This window comes from Thamnophis elegans, chromosome 7 (assembly GCF_009769535.1).
Source record: "Thamnophis elegans isolate rThaEle1 chromosome 7, rThaEle1.pri, whole genome shotgun sequence".
Classification (NCBI taxonomy): domain Eukaryota; kingdom Metazoa; phylum Chordata; class Lepidosauria; order Squamata; family Colubridae; genus Thamnophis; species Thamnophis elegans.
Window position 1 is genome coordinate 64,212,292 of NC_045547.1, and position 26,338 is coordinate 64,238,629.

General features: G+C 35.3%; 1 protein-coding gene across 5 annotated transcripts in view; it reads left to right on the plus strand.

Annotated features, from left to right (window-relative positions):
* Positions 1 to 26,338, plus strand: part of PLXNB2 (plexin B2) — a 388,095-nt gene that overhangs the window by 267,244 nt on the left and 94,513 nt on the right. For all 5 annotated transcript variants that reach the window (XM_032220723.1, XM_032220725.1, XM_032220722.1 and 2 more), the window contains 7 exons: positions 1,318 to 1,440; positions 4,113 to 4,213; positions 10,961 to 11,087; positions 16,371 to 16,521; positions 19,777 to 19,888; positions 21,635 to 21,737; positions 22,379 to 22,480. In XM_032220723.1, the coding sequence (XP_032076614.1) occupies positions 1,318 to 1,440; positions 4,113 to 4,213; positions 10,961 to 11,087; positions 16,371 to 16,521; positions 19,777 to 19,888; positions 21,635 to 21,737; positions 22,379 to 22,480 (819 nt within the window). The remainder of the gene's footprint in view (positions 1 to 1,317; positions 1,441 to 4,112; positions 4,214 to 10,960; positions 11,088 to 16,370; positions 16,522 to 19,776; positions 19,889 to 21,634; positions 21,738 to 22,378; positions 22,481 to 26,338) is intronic.

Here is a 26,338-nt window from a genome sequence, read left to right on the forward strand (position 1 = left end):
ATCCTGCAGTGGATAGACAATGGCTAATATGATGATGATGATGAAGAGGGTGATAGGAAGGCTGCGCTCTAGGCAGAAATTCAATATTGTCATTTCATTTATGGATTAATGAAGTGTATATACCAGACTAGTCATGGCTTAATTCAAAAGACTCTGGTTAAATCAGGGCCTAATGCAATAGTGAATGAGATCTAAATCATAGGTTTTCATTTTATCTTCTTCCCTTAGATACTTGACATCTGTTCACTGGCATAGCAATATGAGCAAACTAATTTATGTTCATTATGTTTGGCCTATTAACCAGGATTAGAAATATGCTTAAATATTATTTCCATTTTTAGTAGCTGTGCTTCCTGCAACAAAAACAGCTTTCTGGCATCTTAAAGACTACAGCAGCTGTTATTGGGAAAGCATTGGATCAGAGTATTTAGTGGTGGTCAAAACCCAGCAGAAAATATGTACAGTGGATTTTAACGAACTATTTTCTGGAGTGACACAGAAACATTTTTACAATTATGAGTTAATTTCCATTTGAGGCTGGCAAGCAAATAATTTGTTTATCCTAGTTTGCTTACAAATTTGTCTTGTAATGATTAAGACCTACATGATAAGGGAAGAGGAAAGGAACATTGGTCCAAAATCCATATCCAGTTACTAAATAGCTTTTAATCAAATACTAATATCCTGTTATGCATGTGTTTGAATAAACACTTGGGACCTCAGGTAGCCTACTTTCCCTCCTGTCCCTAGAGTTGAATGAGAGATGTAAATAAGGTTTAACTTTATTTTCAACATGTCTTCATATGTCTTTATATAAGAATCAAAGTAGAGATTTAATTTTTATCTGCTGATCAGGATTTAAGCAGGTTTGCTTAACCAATCATGGTTTCTTTAAGTCTATGATATTTCTTATTCTGTAAGCAAAGTCTAAATCATGATTCTAGAATTACATGTCATAAACTCTCACCCTGATAGTTATGTGGTTTTAACACTTTAATAGATATCTGCTAAAAATAAAATGGAACTATTGGAAAGTTGTTTGATAATATATTGACTTGCTATTTGAAAGCCTGGACCATATTGCTTCATAATACATCACAAAAAGGGCAAATCAAACTTTCCATTTGTCCTGGGAATAAAAACATTTAAAGTTATCAATACTATTTAAATAAAAACATATTTTCTCATTGCTTAAAATTATTTAATTGGATCATTTTAACTAACAAAAGGTGTGTATTTAAATACATTTTAAGTGGATAATCATCATTCTAATTTGACTGGAAACAGATAAAATAATATACCTAATCTGCATTTCAGGCAGCTTTGTCAAATCCTGCAAAGGAATATGCTAGCGTTCTTATTGAAAAAAACAAGCCTATTAAAAAGGATCTTCTTCTTGATGCTGTCCATGAGAACCTATATGTGATGACTACAGATAAGGTACAACATCTTTGGTAGCAATAATGAGATCATAAAAAGTGTTGTTAAATGTGTATTTCTGCATCATAGGGCCTATCTGCAGGACTATTTAATGAGCCATCAACAAATTACTGTAATGCTAAATGAAAATTACAGCAATTGCATGTTTACCTTTACTGGCATGAGAAGCAAGTTAAGTTTTCTTTATTCTTGAATAAAATAAATAAAGTCAGATATTTGGGGAAATGTATTAAGAAATTTACAGCAGAGGGAATATGGTTGTTATATTGGCAGAGAAAACACTTTTCCCACATTTTATTTCCACAACTAACATTAATAGCTCTCCTTTAATTCACACACACAGCATCTATTTCTAACATAACATTTGGTTTGACCTTAATTCAAACCCATTATGAAAACCACTGGACCACAAGGCTCAGTTGCAAATAATTGTAGTGATTTATTGTCCAACTGTAGCTGGGAAGTACCATTAGAAGATGACATGCATCTTGCAGCAGAGTTAAGATAGCAACAATGATGCAATATTTGGGGCAAAACTACCCTCCACCCCCACAAAAATATATTTAGAATTATCAGAATGTTTGACACAGGAAAACAGACAATACAGATAGGAAGCCAGTATGTATCATATAGAGAAACCATTAGATATTTTCTTAAGCTCCTGCTACATCATTTCAGTTGGCAGTTCGACAGTTTGAATCCCTAGCGCTGTGTAATGGAGTGAGCTCCTGTTACTTGTCCCAGTTTCTGCCAACCTAGCAGTTTGAAATCATGTAAAAATGCAAGTAGAAAAAATAGGAACCATCTTTGGTGGGAAGGTAACAGTGTTCCATGCACCTTTGGCATATAGTCATGCCAACCACATGTCCACGGAGACATCTTCGGACAGCGCTGGCTCTTCGGCTTTGAAATGGAGATGAGCACTGCACCCTGGAGTCACGAACGACTAGCCCATATGTGCGAGGGGAACCTTTACATCATTTCTGTTAATATTATGGAAACCATGGAGCTGCTAGAAGCTTGAATCAAACTTTTATTCTTCCTGTACGCTATTCCAATTTTCATGTAGTAATCGGAGAATACCCACACCATCAATTCCCACAATCTCTTATGTTTTTGTTTATCATGTTATTTAACCAGATGTGGTTGTTCTCAAATGTAGTCTTCTAAATTAAAAACAACTCACACTAGTTATTGTTGTTGTTCACCTGATGGCTTAGATTTCCTGCCTCCTCCTATTTCTTGAAAATGCTGTTAAGAATAATCAGCAGAAGTTTGTTTGTGAAATAGGTACAATTGGCAAAATTTACAGTGGAAAAATCTGTACTGAACTTTTTCAATCAATACATTCATATATAATTTGTATTGCGTTATAAATTCATAATGATTTGCTTCGAAAGTGCTGGGATTTTAAAATGAGTGCTTTTGTCATATGGCTTAAGAGCCATCTCTTTGATATTAAATTGCTTGAAGGAAGATATTGCAGGAACTTAATACGACTAACAGTTATGAAATATGACATTCTAATTCTTAGCACATTGACTTGAAATAAATCCTATTAGACTCCCAGAGTGGTGTCTTTAATAAGGATGTATATAGACCATAATATTCATTTCTCATCATGACTGAGTGTTGGGGAAACCCTTCACTCACCTCCCAGCCAAATTTGAAGTGAGGTTCAAAAATGTTAAGCCTTCTATCCCTCACTAATTATCATGAGAACTCCCATAAACAACTGTATGTTGTAATTATTTACAAAGTGTGTTCTAAACTTTTTTTTAATGAGGGCTGACGACAAAGGATGCCAAGTGTCTAAGGCACTTTGTGAAAACAATTTGATTAATGAAAATTTGGAAGTAAGAAATAAAGGGGAAGAACCCAAAGACCATTGAATTTTTATATGAACAATGAGAGTTTTTAAAAACTCTTGAGTGGCATTTTGAGGCTTGGAGGGAGGGGCTGGGTGGTACTATTAATTTCAGCTGCCTTGTGGTTGTATAAGCATCCAGTGAAATGCAATCTGCAACATACTTGTACTGACATTTCTACAGAAAGAAGTGATCATTGCCGTGACATGAAGGAGTACCCATTAATCCTGCACTCCTAGTTCTAAGAGAGTGCTTCCTTCCCTTCCCCCCAGCTCTCAATTATGCATTATAAAGGATAGAATTGTGGTACTTACTGTGCTAATATCGCAGCTCAGTGGGCAGAGGATGAGGAAGGGATGAGTGTTTATTGCTAGCTAGGAGTTATTAAAACTAAATGGAATCCCAGGTTCAAAAGCAGTTTATCACAGAAGATCAGATTGAGTGAGAATTGTTTCAAAAGGGAAAAAAACTTTGCAGTAGTTTTCAGCATAATACTACATCATACAAATGTGTTGTTAAGTAGGTATAAACCAATCCATCATTGGACTTTCATTGGATTGGATGGCTCAGAAGATACTGATCTTCCGGGGTTAGAATAGTATTGGAGAATGTTTGTTCCTGAGATTTTTTTTAACAATAATATAATTTAACATTTTGTTAAATTATTCAAGGAAAATGCAGGACAAATTGTGGATAAGCTAAGAGTACAAAATGTCTTGTTGGAATACCATTTGTGTGCAAACATCCTTTTTCATGGTTTCTTTTTCAAAGTTACTGTGATATTCTTATTGGTTTCTTTTCTAGGTATTTCGTTTGCCTGTCCAAGACTGTGTTAGTTACTCCACCTGTAACCTTTGCATCCAAGCACGGGATCCTTACTGTGGATGGTGTGTAACAGAAGGAAAGTAAGTGTTGTAGCAGCAGCAAAGAGAGATATCTTAGTATGCAAGTTAATTCTTTTCACAAGACCAGGACGTTGACTAATTTCTTCCAAGCATTTGTATGAGAACTGAAAAATCTTCATCACAAATTATCACAATATAAACATATAATGAGCAGCAGGGTGGAAACCAATTTACATTTTTTCTTGTATAGTTTGAATATAATTTGCATGAAAATGGTAGTTGCCAAGCCACAGCTGGTGAACATTTAGTATTTATCTAGTGATAGTCTTATTCTTGTGTGTTAACCCTAAACGGTCATTAATATAGCTCCAAAAATTATGCTTATAAATCATTAGAGGCAGAAGGGATAAACACTATGTCAAATTTTGCTTTCTTTTGTCTATGTTTCTAGCTAAAAGGTTTTTCATGTCTGAAGCATTTTCTAAAAAAATTTTTTTGCTACTGAAGGATAAACTAGAATTTGTAATGTTCAGCATGCAATGACAGAGACTTATCCAGGATTACGTCTGCAATGTGGTGGATGCCAGGTTTCCAAATCCTTTCACACTTGGCAGTTCCTTAATGGTGACAGTTTACATTAGTCAAAATTACAATTTGGTTCACCTGAAGCATAGACATTACAAAACTGAGTTAATGACAACAACAGAATTCTTGTGGGTTTTTTTAATTTGCCCATTTAAGCATTGATACTTATTTATTAATTATTTATCAAATTTACATAATATGCAATCTCCCCTAGATGTAGCTCTAGACCAGTAATTCCCAACATGGGGCCCATGCCCCACAGGCGGGCAGCTTGATTTTCAATGGGGCAATTTGAACCTTGTTTAAACCAAGTTAATGGCCTTTTAGGCTTCCTCTGTGTGAGTAGAGTTCACTTTTTGAGTAAAATAAGAATTATATGTCACGGGGGGGGGGGGAATCAGGATTTTAGAGATGCTTAGGTAGGGCATGGCCAGAAAAAGGTTGGGAAACACTACTCTAGACAGCTTACAGTCCACAAAAACAACAAAATTAAAAATTAAAACAATAAGTATTAAAACATTTGTTGTTAGTTGTGAAGTCGTGTCCAACCCATCCGCTACCATCCCCTGGAGCCCATTTAAGCTCACGCCAACTGCTTCAATGACTCCATCCAGTGACCTCATTTTCTGTCGTCCCTTTCTTCTTTTGCCTTCAATCTTTCCAGTGAGTCCTTCCTTCTCATTAGGTGGCCAAAGTATTTGAGTTTCATCTTCAGGATCTGGCCTTCTAAAGAGTAGTCAGGGTTGATCTCCTGCAGGACTGACCAGTTTGATTGCCTTGCAGTCCAGGGGACTCACAGGAGTCTTCTCCAGCACCATAGTTCAAAGGCCTCAATTCTTTGTTGCTCAGTCTTTCTTATGGTCCAACTTTCACTGCCATACGTTGCAACTGGAAAAATCATAGCCTTGACTATACACACTTCTGTTGGCTGGGTGATATCTTTCCTGTTTAGTATGCTCTCTAGATTTGCCATAGCTTTCCTCCCCAGGAGCAAGCATCTTAATTTCTTGGGTGTAGTCCCCATCTACAGTGATCTTGGAGCCCTTAAAGCCCTTAAATATCTTTAAACATTACCTTAAAATTAATAAAGGTGAAAAGGAAGTGAGATATAGCCACAGTGTTTTCAAACACATGTTGAAGGAACTAGAAACTAACCTAACTAATAATTAACCAGAAATATAAGCCAATTGATTAGAAAAATTATTCTTAGCACATTAGTTTCGGTTTTATGTTTATGCTTTCTTAGATTTATATATCAACTGCCCACTGGAAATTCAGTACCATTTCTCTTGTTTAAATTTGTGCAGCATACTGCATACAACATAATTAAAAAGTGAACTATTTTACCTGCCTATACACTCTCTGTGATTTCAGATTGATCTCTTCTGGGTTATGCATAAGATTAAATCTTACTTCTTGAAAAACCTGTGCCATAATCAGGGATGGTTATTCATTTACCTTCTCTACCGGTTCACAAATGTGAACGTGTGCACATCTGTGCCTGCACTTTGGCTTTAAAAAGTGCCTAAATGGGCTGCCATAGAGTCGGGGTGGGTGGGTGAAGCTACCCATGATTTCCACTACTGGTTCAGACAAGCCGGTCCAAATCGGCAGAATACCATCTCTGACCATAATACCAAAGAGCTGTTTTAGGGAGAGGATCTCAACATATCACAAACAATAAATCCCAGTCGATATTGTTAAAAACACAAAATGTACAAACACTACCTATATATGCATATACAGGTTATTTAAATTTACAAATGTGAGTGGAGAGTTTTTAGGAAAACTTTAAGCAAGATTTTATTTCCAATTTGAATAAGTTTTCATTTTATATACATTACCTTTCCAGTCTATATCTTTTCCCATTTTTACCAGCATTAACATTTACAATTTAAAGGTATTATATGGAATTGCCTGTCTTTTTATTGTTTCTCTTTTTTCATTTCTAGAATTTACAGTCATTAGATAAAATTTCCAAACTTTTACATTGCAATTTTGAGAGAAAAACAGTTCATGTTATTATTGTGTTTTTTTCACACAGTCAGCCAGATGTTTAGACTGGATTTGGCATTTTTATCCACCATAGGCAGTTGTTATTATGGTTTGTCATACAATCAATCAGATACCCATGCTATATTTGGCAGTTTTTGACCACCTATTGAGTCCTTCCCAAGGACCTGGGATAAGCAGGTGTGGATGTCTGATGTTGTTGCAGATATTATCACTGGATGTAAGCTGTTCCGAATTAGGCTGCCTTTTGCAGTTGACTGATGGTAATTTTGATCAATGTCAATGGTGTTCAAATAGTGCTCCAGATGTTTGGGATTGAAAGAGCCAATAGGCCCAGGAACAGCAATATCAATAAACTGTACACTTCGGCCCTCTACGACCATGATATCTGGCATGTTGTGCTCCAAATGACGATCCATTTGTATTTGAAAGTCCCACAAAATCTTATTTTGTTGTTGTTGTTGTTGTTATTGTTGTTATTGTTGTTATTATGAGGTTAATCTTTGGTGAGATGGTTGGTAGTTCAACAGCTCGAGTCCTAACCAAGGACCTAGGAACTGTTAAGGTAACGTCGGAGGATATAAGCTGTTCCAAGTAGGGTGGTTTTTTTGTAGAATCAGAATATTCAAGTCTGATAAATTTAAAATTTCCAAATAGCGAGGTAGCCCTTTAGGTATTTCTCCAAGGGCTCCAATTTCAATCAGGACAACGCACAATTTCTTTTTCCACATTCGCTCAACTTCAATTTGCAAGTTCTGGTACTTTGTGATTTTTCTTGCTGTTTATCTTCAATTCGTGCATCTCCAAGTATTGCAATATCAATGAACCATAATTGTTATGTCAGGTGTGTTGTGGGCCAAGTGCCTGTCAGTCTGAATTCTGAAGTCCCACAAGATCTTGACTTTCTCATTCTCTAAAACCTTCTGAACCTGATGTTCCCAGTGGTTTTTGCTCTACTACTACTACTACTACTACTACCACCACCACCACCACCACCACCACCACCACCACCACCACTATCATCATCATCATCATCATAATATACTGATACTACCATTCATTCTATCAGCTACTGAACAATCTATTCATCACTTGACTGAAGATCAAGCATAGTAATTAAATGATATTTCAGAAGTATGCTTAAAATTTGCTGAACCAAAATTTTTGAATGTCTCTAGGCTTATTTTTAATCAGTAACAGAAGGAAGTATGGGTCTAAATTCTGTTTCTAAGTACAATTAACCCCATGGCAGAACCAAGTGGGATTTTGTGATATGAAGTTCATAAACTTGGCACACAGTTTACTTAATTATAGGAAGAGCTAGGTTTGGGGGATCCTGCTTCCCCTCTAAATATATAGAAGATTTCAGCAAAATTACCGAAAAGCTTTCAGTAGTGCAGTGCCAATGCATACGGTCTGAAATATTTAGTCATTGCCACCCATAAAATATGAATAAAATAATTACATTTCCTGGAAAAGTAGCTTTTCTTTTGGCTTCTGGTGATGACTTTTTCTCTCATTATTTTGAGATATCAAAGATCTATGCAGGAAAATGTATGGTTTGATACATGTAGTAAAACCAAATCAAATCTGTGAGTGGCACCAACAAATATTAAATAATAGTGGCCTTGAGGAAAGATTTGAGACAAAATTTTAAAAAACCACATTAAAAAGATCAACATCACTTTCTCAGGGAAGTTTCAAGAATATACTAGAAGTTAGAACCTTAAAGCAGAACACAGTGAACATAAAATTTATTTCTTGTAGCATTGGATTCTTTTATTTTGGTTACAATGTTATAGTTCAGGGGTCTCCAACCTTGGAAACTTTAAGACTTGTGAACTTCAACTCTCATCTTTGCTGGCTGAGGAACTCTGGGAGTTGAAGTCCACAAGTCTTAAAGTTGCCATGGTTGGAGACTCCTGGTATAGTTAATACTCTACATAGAAAACTTGTAGTATTCTAGCTAAACTATAACTCCCAGCACTCACCAACATTGTCCATGTCATAATTCAAATCTTGGACCAGGACCAAGGTTCCCAGATTCAAATTCTTAAGCAGTTATGAAATTCCCTTGGTATGCCTAAAGTAAAAACAAATCTTAAAGCAAAGACCTCTCTAATAAGGAGGAAAAAATGGATGCAACATATGCTGGACACTTGGAAAAAGCATAAAATACAAATGTTAACAGTTAAATGTGAAATAAAAATAATGAAATAGAGACATGCTTACCTTTTTTAAAAAAATATTGAGGAATATTGTGGCATATTACAAATTTCCTATCCTGGAGCTTAAATTTCCTATCCTCAAACTGGGGATTTCATTTGCCAGTAGTAACAGCACTTTGGTGCAACACAGTATGTGGTAGATACTCATTAGTCTTAAGTGTCAGTAGTGATAATGTCTTAATTATGTGAAGACAGCTATTGTACACTGCCAACATTTTATTTTAGTGTCATATTTACATAATCCCAGATTACATATGTCAGATTTCTACCATTTAGCAGTATGATGCAGATTATTAAATTCATTCATTCATTCATTTTATATGCTAGCTTTACTAAGTAGACCAGACAAGAAACACTACCAAATCAGCTAATTCTACTTCATTGTAAAGTTACATTAACAACTCTGAAGGTACAGATCTCCTCCTGCCTTCTTTACAAAATTACAGAGGGACACTTCTGAGTCTCTTGCTCTACCCACTATCCAGCTGCAGACTAGTTGTCTCTTAACTGATCATTCCGTAGGCAGAGTTTTGTGGCTTATTCTCACAAGGCCTTTCCCACACACCATTGCATTGTAGTCACCCATTTCTCATATGTGACTCTGGGCAGCTCACAGACTTTAAAATAGAAAACAAAAATAGTTACAAATAAACAATTACAGCTGTTAAAAACCAATTCAAACAGTTCAAAGAGAAGGCCCACTGGTTTCATTGCCACATGGGATTGGCAGAAAATCTTGGAGGAAGCTCTAGAAAACCATTGTTGGTCTGAGTAGACATTACTGAACGTATTCATCAGTGTTAGCTTTTCCCAAAGGTATAGGCCAAATAAAGTTTCCTGTAGTCCAGGAAAATTTATCATAACAATTTGTGACTCTGCCCAGAAGAGTTCTAAGTAAGATAGTTCTGTTTCTATTCTACTTTGCTACTTAATTAAAAATATACTTGATGTCTTGTATTAAGCATGTGATATTTTTTAACATGCAAGAAATAGAGCATACTAAAATACCCAAGACAATTCAACTAGAATTTGCAATTCAGGAGAGGTAACTTTCATGATCACTCACACTGAGCTGCAAATAAAAAGTTTTTGCCAAGTGTGCCATTCAGTGTGGGTTTAGACTCGTTGATAATTAGGTACTTACAATATCTCATAATATTTTCAGTTGTCTAGCTTCCCTGTGTCTGCTCATGAAATTTAGGTCTGCCACAGCTGCTGGTTTGCTATCCATCTCAAAAGATCTGTATTAATGAAATCTATTCCTGTAGAATGCATGTGGTTGTTTCATTGTATTTTTATTTTTATTTACATTTCATGCATATGAGGCAATAAAATATTCAGCCACCCAAAGTCACAGTAAATTTTGATGGGCTCTCCTGCATTTAGCTCTATTTGGAGTTGTCGATGCTATTCTATTCCTTAAAATTATTGACAAAACCTGAAAGTAGATCATATCTCAAGAACTTTGTTAAATTCATATTCCCTCCAGCAATGAAAAATAACAAATTCCAAAGCCAGAAATGTTTGCTTTTCTCTCTGGCACAGTAAGAGCCTAGGGAGCTAAGCCTCGGGCTAAAAATAAAGAACCAATGACAAATTTGAAAAGTGCTAAAGAATAATCAAAACAGTCCAGATTTATATACTTCATAAGCAGTTTAGCTTCTTAACAGCTAAAGCTACTTTTCCATTATATGTTTCTTGAATATTAGATTAGATTTTCCAGTACTGTACAGTAAATTGTATTTAAGATAATTATTTGTACACTTATTGTTGTCATTTTAAATGCTCATAGGTAATTATCTTGTCGTAAAGAACAATAAGTAAACTGAACGAAAAGAAAAATGAAATATTAAAACATTTAATGTGTGCCATCTGTCATTTATCAATTTGCATAGGTTTGAATGTCATTTCATTTTGACTGAGTGCTGAGTTAAAAATTTTAATTACTTTGGATAACATTAGGCGTTATTATTTATTCCAGATGCACAAGGGAAAAGGACTGTGGAAGATCAGCTAGGGAAAATAATTGGCTTTGGAGTCCTAATGGTGAATGTTTGAGTATTACAAGTGCTAACCCTCAAAATATGAGCCGGAAAGTTCTGAGCAAGGTAAATGTGCAATGAATTCATCATAAATATGGAAAAAAATGTTTGGGTGGTTGGGAAATAATTGTTGCATGGTCATACATAAATTCAGTTTAGATTATTTTAATTAGCATTATTCTTTGTGCTTGTTTAATTTGGTGTATTCTTGTGTTTATTACTGAGAAAATGCTAGTTTTACAGAAAGTCTTGAATTTCTATTTTTGCTTTTCAAAACATCTGGATGCAAAAAAGTGACATTTGCCTGTACCCAAGAAATTGACAGTTTAACAGACATATATAGAGCTATATTTTGAGTTGTGAGAGGCAAAGAGGTAGTTTGACTTAAAGATTCCAAGTTTTGAAAATACCAAAGTTTCATAATATCTACTTAGATATCTACTTGCATGGTTCCATGCAAGTAAACTAAGTACGATTATATCCTATGGCTTCTCTATTACTCTTAATATACTTTTAATATAGTGTTAATCAACCTTGAGATCTTTAAGATGTATGGATGTCAACACCTAGCTAATCTTGCAAGCTGATGAATTCTGAGAGTTGAAATCCACATGTTTTAAAGTTCCCAAGTTGAGAAACACTCCTGTAATATCTGAGAAAAGAGACATGCCAATTTTGCAGATTAGCCTTCCAATCAAAGCTTAAACTATAGCTAAACAAGTCAAAAACATTATGAGAACCTCAGCTATTATAATAATAACCCTGTAAACCCAAAACTTTGAAAGGAAAAATGCAGAATTAAATACTAAAGAAGATCCTTCTTAGGAGATATAATATAGAATTAGATTTACTGGCTATTTCTACTATATCCAAGAGACAGAAACATCTGTTGTTGACATATCTTTAGTAACTGTGCATTTTGCACAAAATGATCAAGAGATTTCCTGTTAGATAATTCCATTGTTCAAATGGTAAACTACAATTTGGGAGTCCTTTGCAATTAGGTATTTATAAGAAGGATACCGAAGCATGTTGTGGTGGGTTAGCAATTGAAGACTCAGCCTTAATAAGCAAGGTATCTTGCTGAGATCATCATTACTTTAAAGCAGAAAAAATCCTAAGTCATGAATTTATTTTGTTTAGAAAGATAGGATACACAGGTCTGCGACTAAAAAGCTATTAGATTATTTTCATCTAATTTCCATGTATTTTGGTGTGCTGAAAACAAATAAAATATTGAAAAAACTCCTAGACGTCATGATTTGCCACAACATCAAAATTGTGTTCAAATGTATCAAAAAAAAATAATTTTTGGTATTTTTTTATATTATGGGTTTTTAACCAAATTTAAAGTCCAAATTACTATTAATTAATTCACATAAGTGCATTTAAGATATAAAATGCCAAAAAAACCTTAAAGGGTTTGTCCGAGTTATGTAAAAAAAATATAGCAGTGTAAATCTGATGGTCAGCAATATATACATAAGCTACGCAAGTTTTAAGTCTGTGTTTCTGATGGTAAAAGGGGTTAATCTTTTCTGAAGAATCCAGTGGGAGGGACACAGGGCAGATAGCAGCAGGTCAGTGCAGGGGGCATGGCCAGAACTGTGACATCTCATGTACAGATACAGAGCTGCTCTCTCCTGCATGCCACACTTGTGCACAAATCATCATCAGTTTCTTGGTTCTAGGCTGTTCACACTTTTTCATCGCAATTCATGTTAGCTCATCATTCTTCAACCATTATGTTATGGCTCTGCGAAAGTGTATTAATTTGCCAGATGAATTTCTGTTTCATCTGTGGTGAATATACAGTGTTGAAGCAACAGCAGAATATTACAGACTTTGTGAAAAAAGTATACTTTGCATACTTTGGACTAAAAATCAAGATCAAGATAAAGTTTGGGCACCTCAGAAAGTGTGCAAACGGTGTGTTGAGGACCTCCAAAACTGGTTCAAGGGTAAAAAAATCTTTCCGTTATGGGATTCCTATGGTATGGCAAGAGCAAAAGAACCATAGTGATGACTGTTACTTTTGTTCATCTGATGTGAAAGGGTTTAATTCCAAGTGGAAGCATTCCATTTCATATCCCAATCTTCACTCAGCAATTCGTCCCATCCCCCATGGAACAGATATACCAGTACTCAAGCCCTCTGCTACCTTGGAAGAGATACCTAGCTTTGATGAAGGTGAAGTCATACCTGAACCAGATGACGAACCAAGTTCTGACTTTGAAGATGGTACAACACCAAAATTGTTTTCTCAGGAGGAGATGAATTATTTGGTAAGAGACTTGAATCTTCCCAAAGATGCCGCTGAGTTACTTGGATCAAGGCTGAAAAGCAGGAATTTATTGTTGCCAGGAGTGTCATCTTCATGGTTCAGGCATCGTGAAAAGGAGTTTGTTCCTTACTTCGCCCAGGAAGACAAGTTGGTTTATTGTATCAATGTCGAAGGTCTGATGGGTCAATTTAAAATCAAATATGATTCAGAGCAATGGCGTCTTTTTATAGATTCTTCAAAAAGAAGTCTCAAAGCAGTTTTACTCCACAATGGTTTTTACGCTTCCATACCTGTAGGTCATTCCACACACTTGAAGGAAACCTATGAGAACTTGGAATTGATTCTTCGTAAACTTAAATATGAAGACCATGGTTGGCAAGTATGTGGGGACTTGAAGGTCTTGTGCATGCTGCTCGGGCAACAAGCTGAGTATACCAAATACCCTTGTTTTTCTGTGTCTATGGGACAGTCGAGCGACAAAATCACTGGACCAAGAAGAGTTGGCAGCCGAGGGTGCTAACAGTCGGTGAAAAAAATGTCCTCCGAGAAACTTTGGTACCTTCCCATAAAGTTCTTGTATCACCTCTCCACATAAAATTGGGATTGATGAAGCAATTTGTAAAATCACTTCCAAGAGATGGAGAATACTTCAAATACTTGGTCACCAAGTTTCCATGCCTATCAGAGGCAAAATTGAAGAAAGGTGTGTTCATCAGACCAGACATTAGAAGACTTATAGTTGATCAAGAGTTTGTCAAAACCATGACTGATCCTCAAAAAGAAGGGTGGATTGCATTTAAAGAAGTCACACAGAAATTTTTAGGCACTAACAAAGATCCTCACTACAAAAAGATCGTCAGAAGAATGTTGAAAGCATTTCAAGCTTTAGGTTGCCTGATGAATTTGAAAGTGCATTTCCTCCAGTCCCACCTTGACTACTTTCCTGAAAATTTGGGAGCTGTGAGTGAGGAACAAGGTGAACGATTCCACCAAGACATCAAAGAGATGGAAAGGCGATACCAGGGAAAATGGAGCATTACAATGATGTCAGACTACTGTTGGATGCTTCAGAGAGACATTCCAGATGCTACTCACAAGCGTAAATGTACCAAGAGGAGCCTCACAAGGAAGAAGAATTGAGCTTAGTGTGTGTAGGTGAGCTCATTTCACTTCAAAAAAGGATTTTCATGAAAATATTTTAATAAAACTTTAATTTTATAAGTCTATTTTCATTTGTTTTGAGGTATTGCCTTATTTAACATAGTTACCTAAATTGTCAGGAAACGTGATGTCCTATGACAAAATGGAGGTCATTTTCGGATTCAGCACACCAAAAAACATAAAGATTACGTGGAATAACCAAAACAGGTCTCGGAAAAATTTTTTTTGCAGACCTGTGATATATCCCCTTTTCTTTCAAGACAAAAATATTATACTTGGAGGGGAAAGGGTCACAATGAATAGGAGAAATATTATATTATGATTAATTATAGTACAAAAAGAAAGTATCTTTTCATCTCTTGCTCATTCCCTGACTGTATAGTTACATTTATCTGTTCCCATGGCTCATTTTTTTCAATGTTCTGATTCCTAAAGGCAAAACTCTCTCACTTAGGAAAATAGGCCACACAATTACTTAAAACACACAGCAGTTAAAGGTGATGGCAAAACAGAATGGAACTGTGAAGTCTAACTTGTTGGAAGACGACGTCAGCAGTGTTTCTTAGGGAGCTAATCAAATCAATGAACTTCTTAACCCATTCCATACTTTTTCACCTTTTTTTGAGGATATTGATTTCTTAAGGTTGTAGGAATAATTGAATATTGGGGTGCACATTCTGAAGTGCTTGCAAAGCAACCAGGCGTCATCACTCTTCCTCAGAAAACATCTCATTTTTGTCCTTCACCAAACAAAATGTTGTGTCGGCTCTATTTGTTGGGAAGTTTGTCTTTGTTGTACTTTCAGAATAAGTTCCTTGATTATTTCCAGCCTGACTTGTAGCTCCCGCTGTGTGTTCTGGCTTATGCTGTTCTGTGGACAGCGTGCTTTAATTGTGCTGGAAAAGTTTAAACAACTTCTGTGCTGAATAGATGCTACATTTAGGCTGAAGTGAGAATTCAACAAAAGGCTTGTTGTATTCTGTAGAGACATAAAAGCATGAAAACAATGGCTTACGTCTTATTTCAAAAATATGCAAGGCAGGTTTTTAGGGGACAAAGCACCTTTGCAAGTTACAAAGAGAATTCCATCTAGAAATTTAAAAAGAAAAAGTTGAAATTCATGCCGACTGTTTCAAATTATGTTCTGCTGGGACCACCTTGTTGTTCTTTTTACAACAAGAATGAGGCAGTTCCAAAGGTTTATCTTAAAGTACATGACAGCAGACTGTATTATGGAAATATGATGACAACAGAAGAGAGAATGAGTAAAATCTATTAATAGTTTGATTTGGTTTCCATAATATCATCAAAAATATTATTCTTAAAATTAGAAAAAACATTCCAATATAAAAAGGGCAAAATTTATCGTACATTGGGCTTCTTGAAAGAACTCTGTATCTAACGTAAGGTGTCATTTGAAAGTCAGTTTATGAGTCCTTGCTGAACTATTCTCCTTGGAAATAGCTAATCAAATATATGACGATACCTTGAATACCCAAGATGCCTTAGATAGCAACAGATGGTTGGTCTATAAAGTTATTGGAAGCATCTGTTGTCTGTGTGATGGAATCCAGTAACATTAAGAGAGCCATAATTGTCTCTGTGATCTAAACAATATCTACTTCAACTAGCAAGGGATCCTCTACTGAGATCTTTGCCCCAAACTTTTCAAAATTGGTTCAGTGCCAAGTATTGAATCTTTTAAGCTTTTGTATGTAAAACCTGTGGCTGCTTTCCAAAATTAATTCAGTTACTAAATTCATTATAATGCCACTATTGTTTCATTAACTTTATGCATTGATCAGTTTTGCTTTATTTTTGTACAGAGTTTTACTGCGGCGCTTCTTTGTTGCTTTGTTAGAATCTGTACCGTTTCTAAGTATTGTTGGTTCTTACAATTCCAGGTAGAATTTACTATAAGCCCTTTGCCAGACTTAAATGAAGATGACCAGCTTTGGTGTCAGTTTGGTGAAATGAGGCAGCCCGCAGAGAAACAAGGGGATGCTGTTATCTGCCAACCTCCAAATCAAATTCCTCCAACAACCAAAGGCCAAGGTAAAGAGACAGCTGAGCCCCGTGTTTAAAGCTCAAATCCAAAGTTTGAAGATCCTATTTTAACAGCTGCTTGAAACTACAAATGTTGTGTGGGTTTTTCTGTGATTCATTTTTCTTGGCATTAGCCTAAGAATGGTATCTTTAACATTTTTTTCTTCTTAGAAATATTAATAGCAATTTCTCTGTTAATTCTGTTTCATGCATTCCAGGCATATTTTCCTCCCTTATGCATACATTAAGTATTACAAAAAAGCTAAAAGGTGAAGGATGAACTTCTCAATAGGCATTTCATTTCAAATTGAAATTCATTCAGCCTGCTACAATTGAGTTGTTTGTTGCCAGTAAACATCAGGGTATTTAAAAAAAAAAAAACATCAATATAGTAGTTACTCTTGATAGGATAGTCTCCTCCCAGAGGATGCATAACCTGAGGATCTTTCAGCAGTCATGATTCTTGCTGAAATAGCAAGTGTAAACCATGGCTAGGGAGACATTTGTTCAGTTTCAGCTACTGCACTTATCTTGAAAAAAGATGCCTTGGCAAAGGTGACTCATGTTCAGTTCACCACATAGTAAGATTACTATAATAGTCTCTATGTCAGGATACCCTTGGAGATTATTTATAAACTGTCTGGTTCAAAATTTCATTGACAAGACTCCTGATAAGACAACCATCAGAATGTAAATACAGCTGGATGAATTTTCAAAGTGCTATCCATCCATTTTTAAAGCATTGGATTATATCAGACAATGATATGTCAAGTTAGACTCTATCCATTCAATTCATCTTGCAAACAGGACTGTTCCCATTCCATGCATTTCATAACAATAGCACTTAGACATATACCTCTTTACAGTGCTTTACAGCCCTCTCTAGGCGGTTTACAGAGTCAGCGTATTGCCTCCAATAGTCTGGGTCCTCATTTTATCAACCTCGAAAGGATAGAAGGCTGAGTCAACCTTGAGTCAGTGGAGATTCGAACTGCTAAATTGCAGGCAGCCGGCAGGCAGCAGAAGTAACTTGCAGTACTGCATTCTAACCACTGTGCCATAGGCTGTGGATCAGATGCTAGTCTTTCTCAGTGGTGCCAACTATTATTTGAAATACCCCATGCCCAAAAGTGAGGATGACATCCTCCATCCTTTTATTTAGGATACAAGTTCAAACTTTTAATGGGCATTTAACCCCTAGTTTTCATGGTCATTACTTTGTATTTACATTTTATTGTTAATTTATTGAGTTAAACTTCCTATTTTGTTCTGGGTATGCTGACCGTGTTATCTTCTGCCCAGAATCCTAGTTGATTGGGGCAGTTTATAAATATAGTATATAAATTCACAAATAGCAAACCCCAAAGATTATACTATCTGATCTTCTCAAATTTGCATTCCAGTATCTAGCCAGGGCATCAGGTTGAAAAAGTTGCCTTAAAAGCTATATCATATGGCAAAACCATTGGTTGACTAAAGCTAAAGTTAATAGTTGACCTAGACGCCATTTCTATCTTGGGTAGTAGAATGATATATAAATGTGTGTCATAATTTCCAGGATAAAACAAGAATGTCCTTTACACTATTTGTCCCAAATAAAAATATATCTTAGGTTATTTTTCACTGCAGACTATACTTTGGGAGATCAGACTGTGACTGCTTCATAAATATTGAACATAAGAGAATTTCTGTTTGCACATTTTTCTAGCAAGTTAATAGTGCATGCCTTCTTATATAAAGCCATTTCTTGCAAATTGTTGCAAGTGGTTTCCTGGGGGGAATGTAAGAATTAGTGGTTTCCTGGGGAATGTAAGAAATGCTTCTAGTCACATTCATTTCTCCTGAGAAGATTTGATCAATGCAAATGATAAATATATTTTGAAAGCGAGAGCTCTGAATTAACTGACATCTTTAAAATATATATTCAGTTTCCAGTTGACCTCTGAAAGTATGGCCTAAAGTGAAAAACATCCAACAATTTTCACTGGAATTTTTCATGAAGTGAGCTTAAATCTAAGCTGTCACCACTCTTTCCACAAGCTGAAAGCAGAGTTTGAAGTTGCTCAATAGCTTGTGAAATAGCTTGTCAGAGGATTTAATGATTTCCATAAGAGGAAGAGCTAGAAGTCTCATTGAGAAAGCCTCAATTTCTATAGATATTCATTCTTAATTCTGTAATAATTCATATTAGTAATGTATTAATAGAGGAAATATGTGCAATCAATTGATGTTTTTTCAGAATTCTAGTCTTAAATTACTATTTTCATAACATATTTGCTATTTGAGAAGCATGTTTTATTCATAAATGACTTGGGCAATATATACTTTCCGTATACAATCTTTGTGTGTATGTATGCATTTATTTTTGAATCCATGTATCTTATTAAAAACAAGTAGGAGTGTACCCTGTTTAGAAATTCAACATAAATTTAAATATGAGCAAAGTATTTTGCTATTCTTTAAAAGCATCCTAAATTTCTTCAGGTTTCCATGTAAACTTGATAAAATGATTCTGATTTTTTAAAAGTCACACTGACTGTATAGAAATCTGAAATAAATTAGCGTGCTTTTTAATAAAGAGCAAATACTCACTATACGTGTGTGCTATATTCACACAAGATCCAAAGCACTTCTGAGTAATCATTTTTTAATTATTAACACAATTAAGAATCTAACAACAAAGATATTTTCATTAATAGATTTATTCATACATTTTGCTATCTATCTGTGGTGTTTCTCTGGTGGCGTAGACTATTGCAGACTAACTCTGCCCACAGTTTAGAGTTGCATCCCAACAGGGCTAAAGGTTGACTCAGTATTCTTCTGAGGTTGGTAGAGACCACAGACCTAAATTATTGGGGGCAATACGCTGACATTATAAACAGCTCAGAGTATGGTAAAGCACTGTGAAGTGGTTTATAAATGTAAGTGCTATTGTTATTGCTATTCTCCTTTTGCTTTTATCTGACTGCATTTTTCAATAATAGGAAGTTTACCGCTTTTGGGGGGGAAGCATTTGTGCATTGTTAAAGCTTGAGATTCTAAAATATTTTAAAATAACTATTGTCATCAGGTTTGATTTTATATGCTGTTAATAAAGAGCCAAAGATTCACGTCCTAACCTCACAAGTTCAATAAATGCTTCAGTAGGCTATATTATTGGACCATAAATTGAACCAAGCTATGTAAATTATAAAGCATCTTCAATCAAATTAATGTGGGGTGTTGGTGTGTGGTTTGTTGTTGTGTTTCTTTTTTTTGTAGATTCTGTCCTGGTTCTGGTAAATCTAACTTTTGGAGATAATATATTTTTTGCATCGGGTACATACCCTTTTTATGACTGTGGAGAAGCTATAAATCGCATTGAAAATGAGCCGTAAGTATTTGGCTGCTGAACTTCATTATACTTTCCCTTCCCATGCTATTTGCACTCAAATATTATAATAATTAATGCCTTTGATTTCACTGTCATGTTCAAAGAAGAAGACTTTTCTGTGAAGTATCAGCAAAGGTGATGCAAACTATACCTTGACTTTTCCTATAGCTGAGACCTTCTGTATCTTGAGTAGGGGAAAAAAGTGTTTACCGTATTTTTCAGAATATAAGACACACTGGAGTATGATGGATTCAGAGTCCAGACATCACAAGGTTCATTCCAAAATGCCTCCTCCTTCCTTCGGAGGGTTTATTCTTTTTATACAGTTTTTACAAGCAAAGCAATGAGCATTGTAATTGGCTTATTTTCCTTGTCAATCTCTAAGAACATCCCACCCAGGGTAGAATCTCACATAACTCAATAGTTCCTGGTACTGTCTGGTGAAGCTAATTAGGTGAACTCATAGGTTAAGAGGTAACCAGCCACTGAGATCATGGCAGTGTACTGTGCATGTCTTTACATAACCTTTCCTCTATTCCTACACGAGTATAAGATGCACCAAGATTTTGAAGAGGCATTAAAAAAAAAAGATTTTGCACTCTGCAAACCTCCCAAAAACAGCCCATTTTTCACGATAACAGGCCCGTTTTGTTTTTTTTTTAAAAAGGGCATGAACAGTCTTTAGGAGGCTTGTAGGGTGTTCCTGGGGGGAGGGGCAAAAATGAGCAGAAAACGGGCCTGTTTTTTGTAAAAAAAGGGGGGAATTAGGAAGCTTACAGAGTGCTCCTGGGGACTGGGGGGGGATTGAGCAAAAAATGGCCCATTTTTTGTTCATTTCTACCTTCCCCAGCCCCCAGGAGTTCTCTGAAAGCCTCCTACAAGCTATGCATGGCCATTTTGGTGAAGGGGCAGGGTTTCTGGAGGCAAAAAAATGTTGTATTCAGTGTATAAGACGCACCCAGATTTTCAGCCTCTTTTTTGAGGGAAAAAGTTGCGTCTTAAACTCCGAAAAATACGGCACATACTGGGAGAAACCCCACTTTCCTTGAAGCATTTTTTGTCTGACCTTTACTACTCAAGCATCTAAGATCAGTCTGAGTTATCTATTTTGCTTTGAGAAAAATATAAATAATGATCTTGATGGGTTAAGGAGCAATTGGTGAAGATGAATTTTGGAAATCTCTTGGCCCAAGAGCATGTACACTTGTATCATCATAACAATGGTTACAAACCATTGTTCCAGCCTTAGAGTCATTTGTTCTGGTAGAAAAGCTGCAGGCATAGTATCATATACAGTTAAGATTTCTAATTGTTGGACCTTTGTGACACCATTAACTGTTTCTGAAGTCCATATATCAGAACATGTATCTTGTGTATCTGGAAGTTTGGGGAGATATCCTTGTTGAACTCTTGGGCTATCAATAGGCCATTATATACTTGTGATATAAGGCAAAAATGTGATTTGCTCCATATGAGAATGTCTGTAGTGGTCCTGTTTTCATCTCCATAAACAGTCTTTTCTCAGAATCATATTTCAGCTGTGGGTTTAAAGATACAGCTGGTTTAAAGAGTGCATCCATGTACTTCGGGCGGTAATGAATATTTTTCTATACTCCAAATGTCATTTTTGTCTCTGAAAGACTGCAAGACTTTGGATTTTTATTAATATACAAAATGACATCGGAAGTTATTAAAAAGGATCCAAAGAGCATGCAAACTAAAAGCATTTCTTATTTATTCATGTAGGTGTTATTCCTGTGCAAGCAGTAGATGGAATTGCCAATGGGACTTGAAGAATCATGTCTGTGAAGATGCTTCTCTAGAGCAGGATGTGATTAAACAGAATATGGTAAATGTTGTAAGATGGAATCTTATTCAAGGCTTTGGCTGAACATGGATTTGATAATGTTTAGTATGGACAACAATCTTAAAATACAAATAAAATATAAATACTGTACAGAACTTTATTGAAAGAACCTCCTAGTAATATTTCACAACCAAGTGCGCATATAAAGGAATAAAATTTAGAAGTTCTGCAGATTATATTAGGATAGCAATCAGCTAATAAATCAGATCGTAAATCAGATATTGTATAGTATATCAGGCAATACAGCAGGGGTATAAACAATATATGGTAACTATATTGTGAAACTTGTCTAATTGCATTGCAGACAGCCAAAATCAGAGTTGATTGGGCTTCACTGGAAAAAGATATAGACCTGTTTAAAAATCCTGATCATTCAGGGGCTAGATGAATATGACATAGATATCTGAGTTATAATTGTGTGCCCTTTATCCTTTTTCATAATTTTATTGAAATAATAGAAAGTTTTCAAGTGTTAAATAGTAGTTTGGACATTCTAGCATACAAATTTGCATGCTTGTAGTCAAATCTAGAAAAATAATAATACACACAAAAAAACATTGTGCAAAACATATTCTGATATATAAAATTTCTGTATTAATATGTATGAAATGTTTGCCCTCTAGGAAGAAGAATGTCCACACTTTTTAAATCCCAGTCCTGAAATAATACCAATGGAGGTCTCAACAAAAGTTTATTTTGAAGGAAAGAATCTAGACAATTATCAGGTAAAATTAAATAAATGCTAATATGTACTTAAGATATAAAACCTGATGGTTTGTAATTCCCTTGTTTAAAAATTAAATGTCATATGTTATGAGGAGCCTTTTAGAATGGAAAGAATACATAATTTATCATGTAATATTTAAAGTTTGTTTTGATGGATAATTTAAAAATATCTTTACTAGATGAAAGTTATACATCACCACAGTCAAAAGTTCCAGTGTGGTGTAGCGCTGTGGGGTTTCTCTGGGTTTCAACAGCACATGAACCTGTACATCTAACTATAGGGATTCATATAGAGAGCTGCTTTGCATGTTAATGAACACTTCTATAAACATGGATATTTGATCACTGTATTAGAGGTCAGTGATTCATTAGAAATTGATCTGCCTGCAGATATGGTAAAAATCCACTTCATGCTTTAAGATGATGCAAAGAAAACAATATATGATAAATCATTTTTAAAGGAATGTGTTTTTTATGAATGAACATGTCCTGAGCACTGGTGGTTTTTTTCTGCACAGTATTTATTACTGCAATACTTCGGTTAATATTGAGGAATAAAGTATAGTAGTAGTCCTGGGTGCATATTATGTACACTGTAGGAGATATGAGGAAATCTCTAAGGACTTGCCTCTCCTCTCTCCTCAAGAAAGCAGAACTCCTGGAACAAGCATTATTTCAAAAGGAAACTTTTATTGAGGGAAGTGATAGCAAGGGTAGTAAGGCAGGATCTGAGTTTCCCACTCAAAGACCATTTTGATTAAATATTGAAAAAGCCCCTCCCACATGTCCAATCCGAGTTGAGCCAATCCACAGGTGTGAAGTTGTTTTGAGAACTTGAGCTGAGAAAGATGATAAGTTGTTCTCAGGCACCGATCTGGCTATTTCTTCGGAGATGAGACAAAACAGATGGTCCCAGGCAGTTCCCTCCCTTTCCCAAGCAGGTACATCAAAGCAAAAGAAAAGCCAGAAACAGGAAAGGAGTTTTAAAGGAACCTCCCTCCCTGTTGATTATGATTGTGCATCTGAGTAACTCTCCCCTATTATTGTTTTATGACAATTTTCCCTATCCTGACAAAGTGACCTTAAACAAGAGGAGAAGGGAAGAGAACAAGAGGACAATCACTAGCGAGATGGATAATCTCAATTACAGTAGCAATGAATGCACCATTGGAAGAGATGAAAGACCAGCTTAGAAATAGATCATTATGGAGAAATTCTTTCTCTGTAGTTGCTAAGAGTTGACAATGACTTCATTAAGGTAGTCATCATCATCATAATCATCATCATCATCATCATCATCTGGGAAGATTCTTTGAAAGAACCTTATAAGAAAACAAACAGAAGGAAAATAACAGCAAGAAATGTGAGATCCCATCTATGAAATAAGCACCCCTAAATAAAAAATAGTATATTTGCTCATTACACTGTTATTCTGGTAGAATTAATATTGAAAGCAAAGCAAATGATTCAAGAGCATCCACTTTTGAATCAGGTCCCATAGATCCCTATCTGGATACTGACATTCTATTACATAGAGTTTCATTTTTCTTTTTAGTATTTGACATACCAGAACTAAAGCTTCTGTTGACTGATCAGAAATATAACCAATTTTTCCCATTAGGCAATTGAGATTCACATTTATCATACTGCTGCTAAAATTTTCAATTTAGACAAAATGAGTCAGTTTGGTATAGTGGTTTGAAAGTTAGACCCATTATGTGGATTCTACATACTGTATATGTTTAATATTAAATTTATTTCATATTTGGGCCATTTGATCTCCTCTCTATACACCAGTTTGTTTCTTTTTTAATTGTTGTTAGTGTTGGATATATGTTTTTCTGTTTTGCATTTTATTCTTACTGTAAAACAAAATTTTAAAAAAGTTTGAAAGTTAGACCAGAGCAAGAAGCATGTGGTTAAATCTCCACTTGCATGTAAAGTTCAGTAGATGATTTTAACTCTTAGCCTATTTTATATCCTAAAGGGAATTTTGGAGGGTTGTAGAGAATAATCATATCTGCTACTCATACTTATGTGGAAAGCAGTTAATCAGTAGTCTATACATATGATTATTTTACTTGATGTTTGGTAAAATGGCAAGAAATGTGAGATCAACAATACTTGAAGTTCAAGTAACCATTACGTAGAACATAATCATTTAAGCTTTACAAGTAGGGAAGTACTTGTGATCTTGATTTCCCTAAAAGGGGGGGGGATTTTATGGTCTTGAATCCATCTGTGCAGAATCCCAAATTTTTGTCAAATTTTAGATAAGATCAAGTTTTTATCACTGTGGCTTACCAGATCATCATTATCTTATTTAAAATTCCTTGAATTAATTTCTATATCCCTCTTTCAGTAATCAAATTTGCATTATATTTATTATTATTAATTTGCATTAAAATATAATTGCTGTAAGTATTTTGTTTTTATTGTTTATCTTCATGTCTTTCTTTGTAAACTAAAAAGTCATTCAGTTTGTATGTATTATAATTAGGAGTTTCCTAGAAACATACTTTCAAGCCTCCAAGGATGGCTGTGCTCAAATGTCTCTAAAGATTTTCAAGCTTCCTAATAAATAAGAAACAATCATCACCTGAATGTATTTACAACATCTCTCCTTACCCACAGCCTTTAGTGCTCAGTAGTTTAGATTATGGTTCATTCTCAACAAGGCCATTTAAACAGCTAATAGCTGTATTCACATAACGTGATAAGCTTAGTTAGGTGTAACTTTCTTAGCATGTAATGCAAACCAAACTTGTTGGCAGCTTGAATGAACCCAACCAGAGTGTGATCAGGTGCAAAAGATCAGGGCACATATGAATATTGCGTTTAGATATCACTAATGTATTGATTTTAAAAGTTAGTTTTGTACAAAATGTGTTTTTTCTATGAATTGAGTGAGATGTTTAATCTTCTATTAATGCTGATTTTGATCTTTAAAAAGAAACATTTAGAGCCATAACGTCTTTAAAAAGTTGAAAGAATTCAAGCAACAATTGAGACCTTAGTTATTGCTGATTGATCAGTAATAGGCATCACAATCTATAGGAGGTACATGACACTCCTGTTCTATACATAACTTCACAAATTGTGTGTGTGTGTGTGTGTGTGTGTTTATGTATGTTTTCGTAGATTTTCATGGGAAAAGACCTGAATACAACAAGACCAGCATATATATATAGGTCCCACTTGCCATCTTCAGGCTGGCGAAATGCCGAAACGTTGCCAAGACAATCTCAATCTTACATGGGAAAAGACCCGAATACAACAAGACTTGCAGACAGACAGACAGACAGACAGACAGACAGACAGACAGACAGACAGACAGACAGACAGACAGATAGATGATAGATAGATAGATATAGATATAGATAACATCACTATCAAAGAGACTATCCTCAGCATATTCTAACAGTTAATATTTCCTTCCAGCCATTCTTATACTCAAAAGGTCCTCAATTTTACTGATGTAACAGGCTGATGGTTCTTATATCAAATTAAGATCAAGATGAGATAAAGGACATTCTTGATTAATTTCCACAAGAGGTCTGGATAAATGAAGAGATAACTTAATTTATAGTACATTAGCAAAAGAAATTGAGTAGCATATTTTTATCTTCCGAGTAGCAAATTTGTGTTGGGAAAATGCTTGGTATAGAAAATTCTAGTGTACCTTATCAGATGCCTTTTACACATTTCAGAAGGTGGGAAAACCCTCACTCTGATTTCTGAATGTATAAGCAGCTAGTTCAGGATGGATACTTTTGTTCAATCATGTTTGATTTGTAGAGATTTCTGAGACAAGCCTCTGTAGTTTTCTTCTCAAGATTTTTCAGAAGTAGTTCACT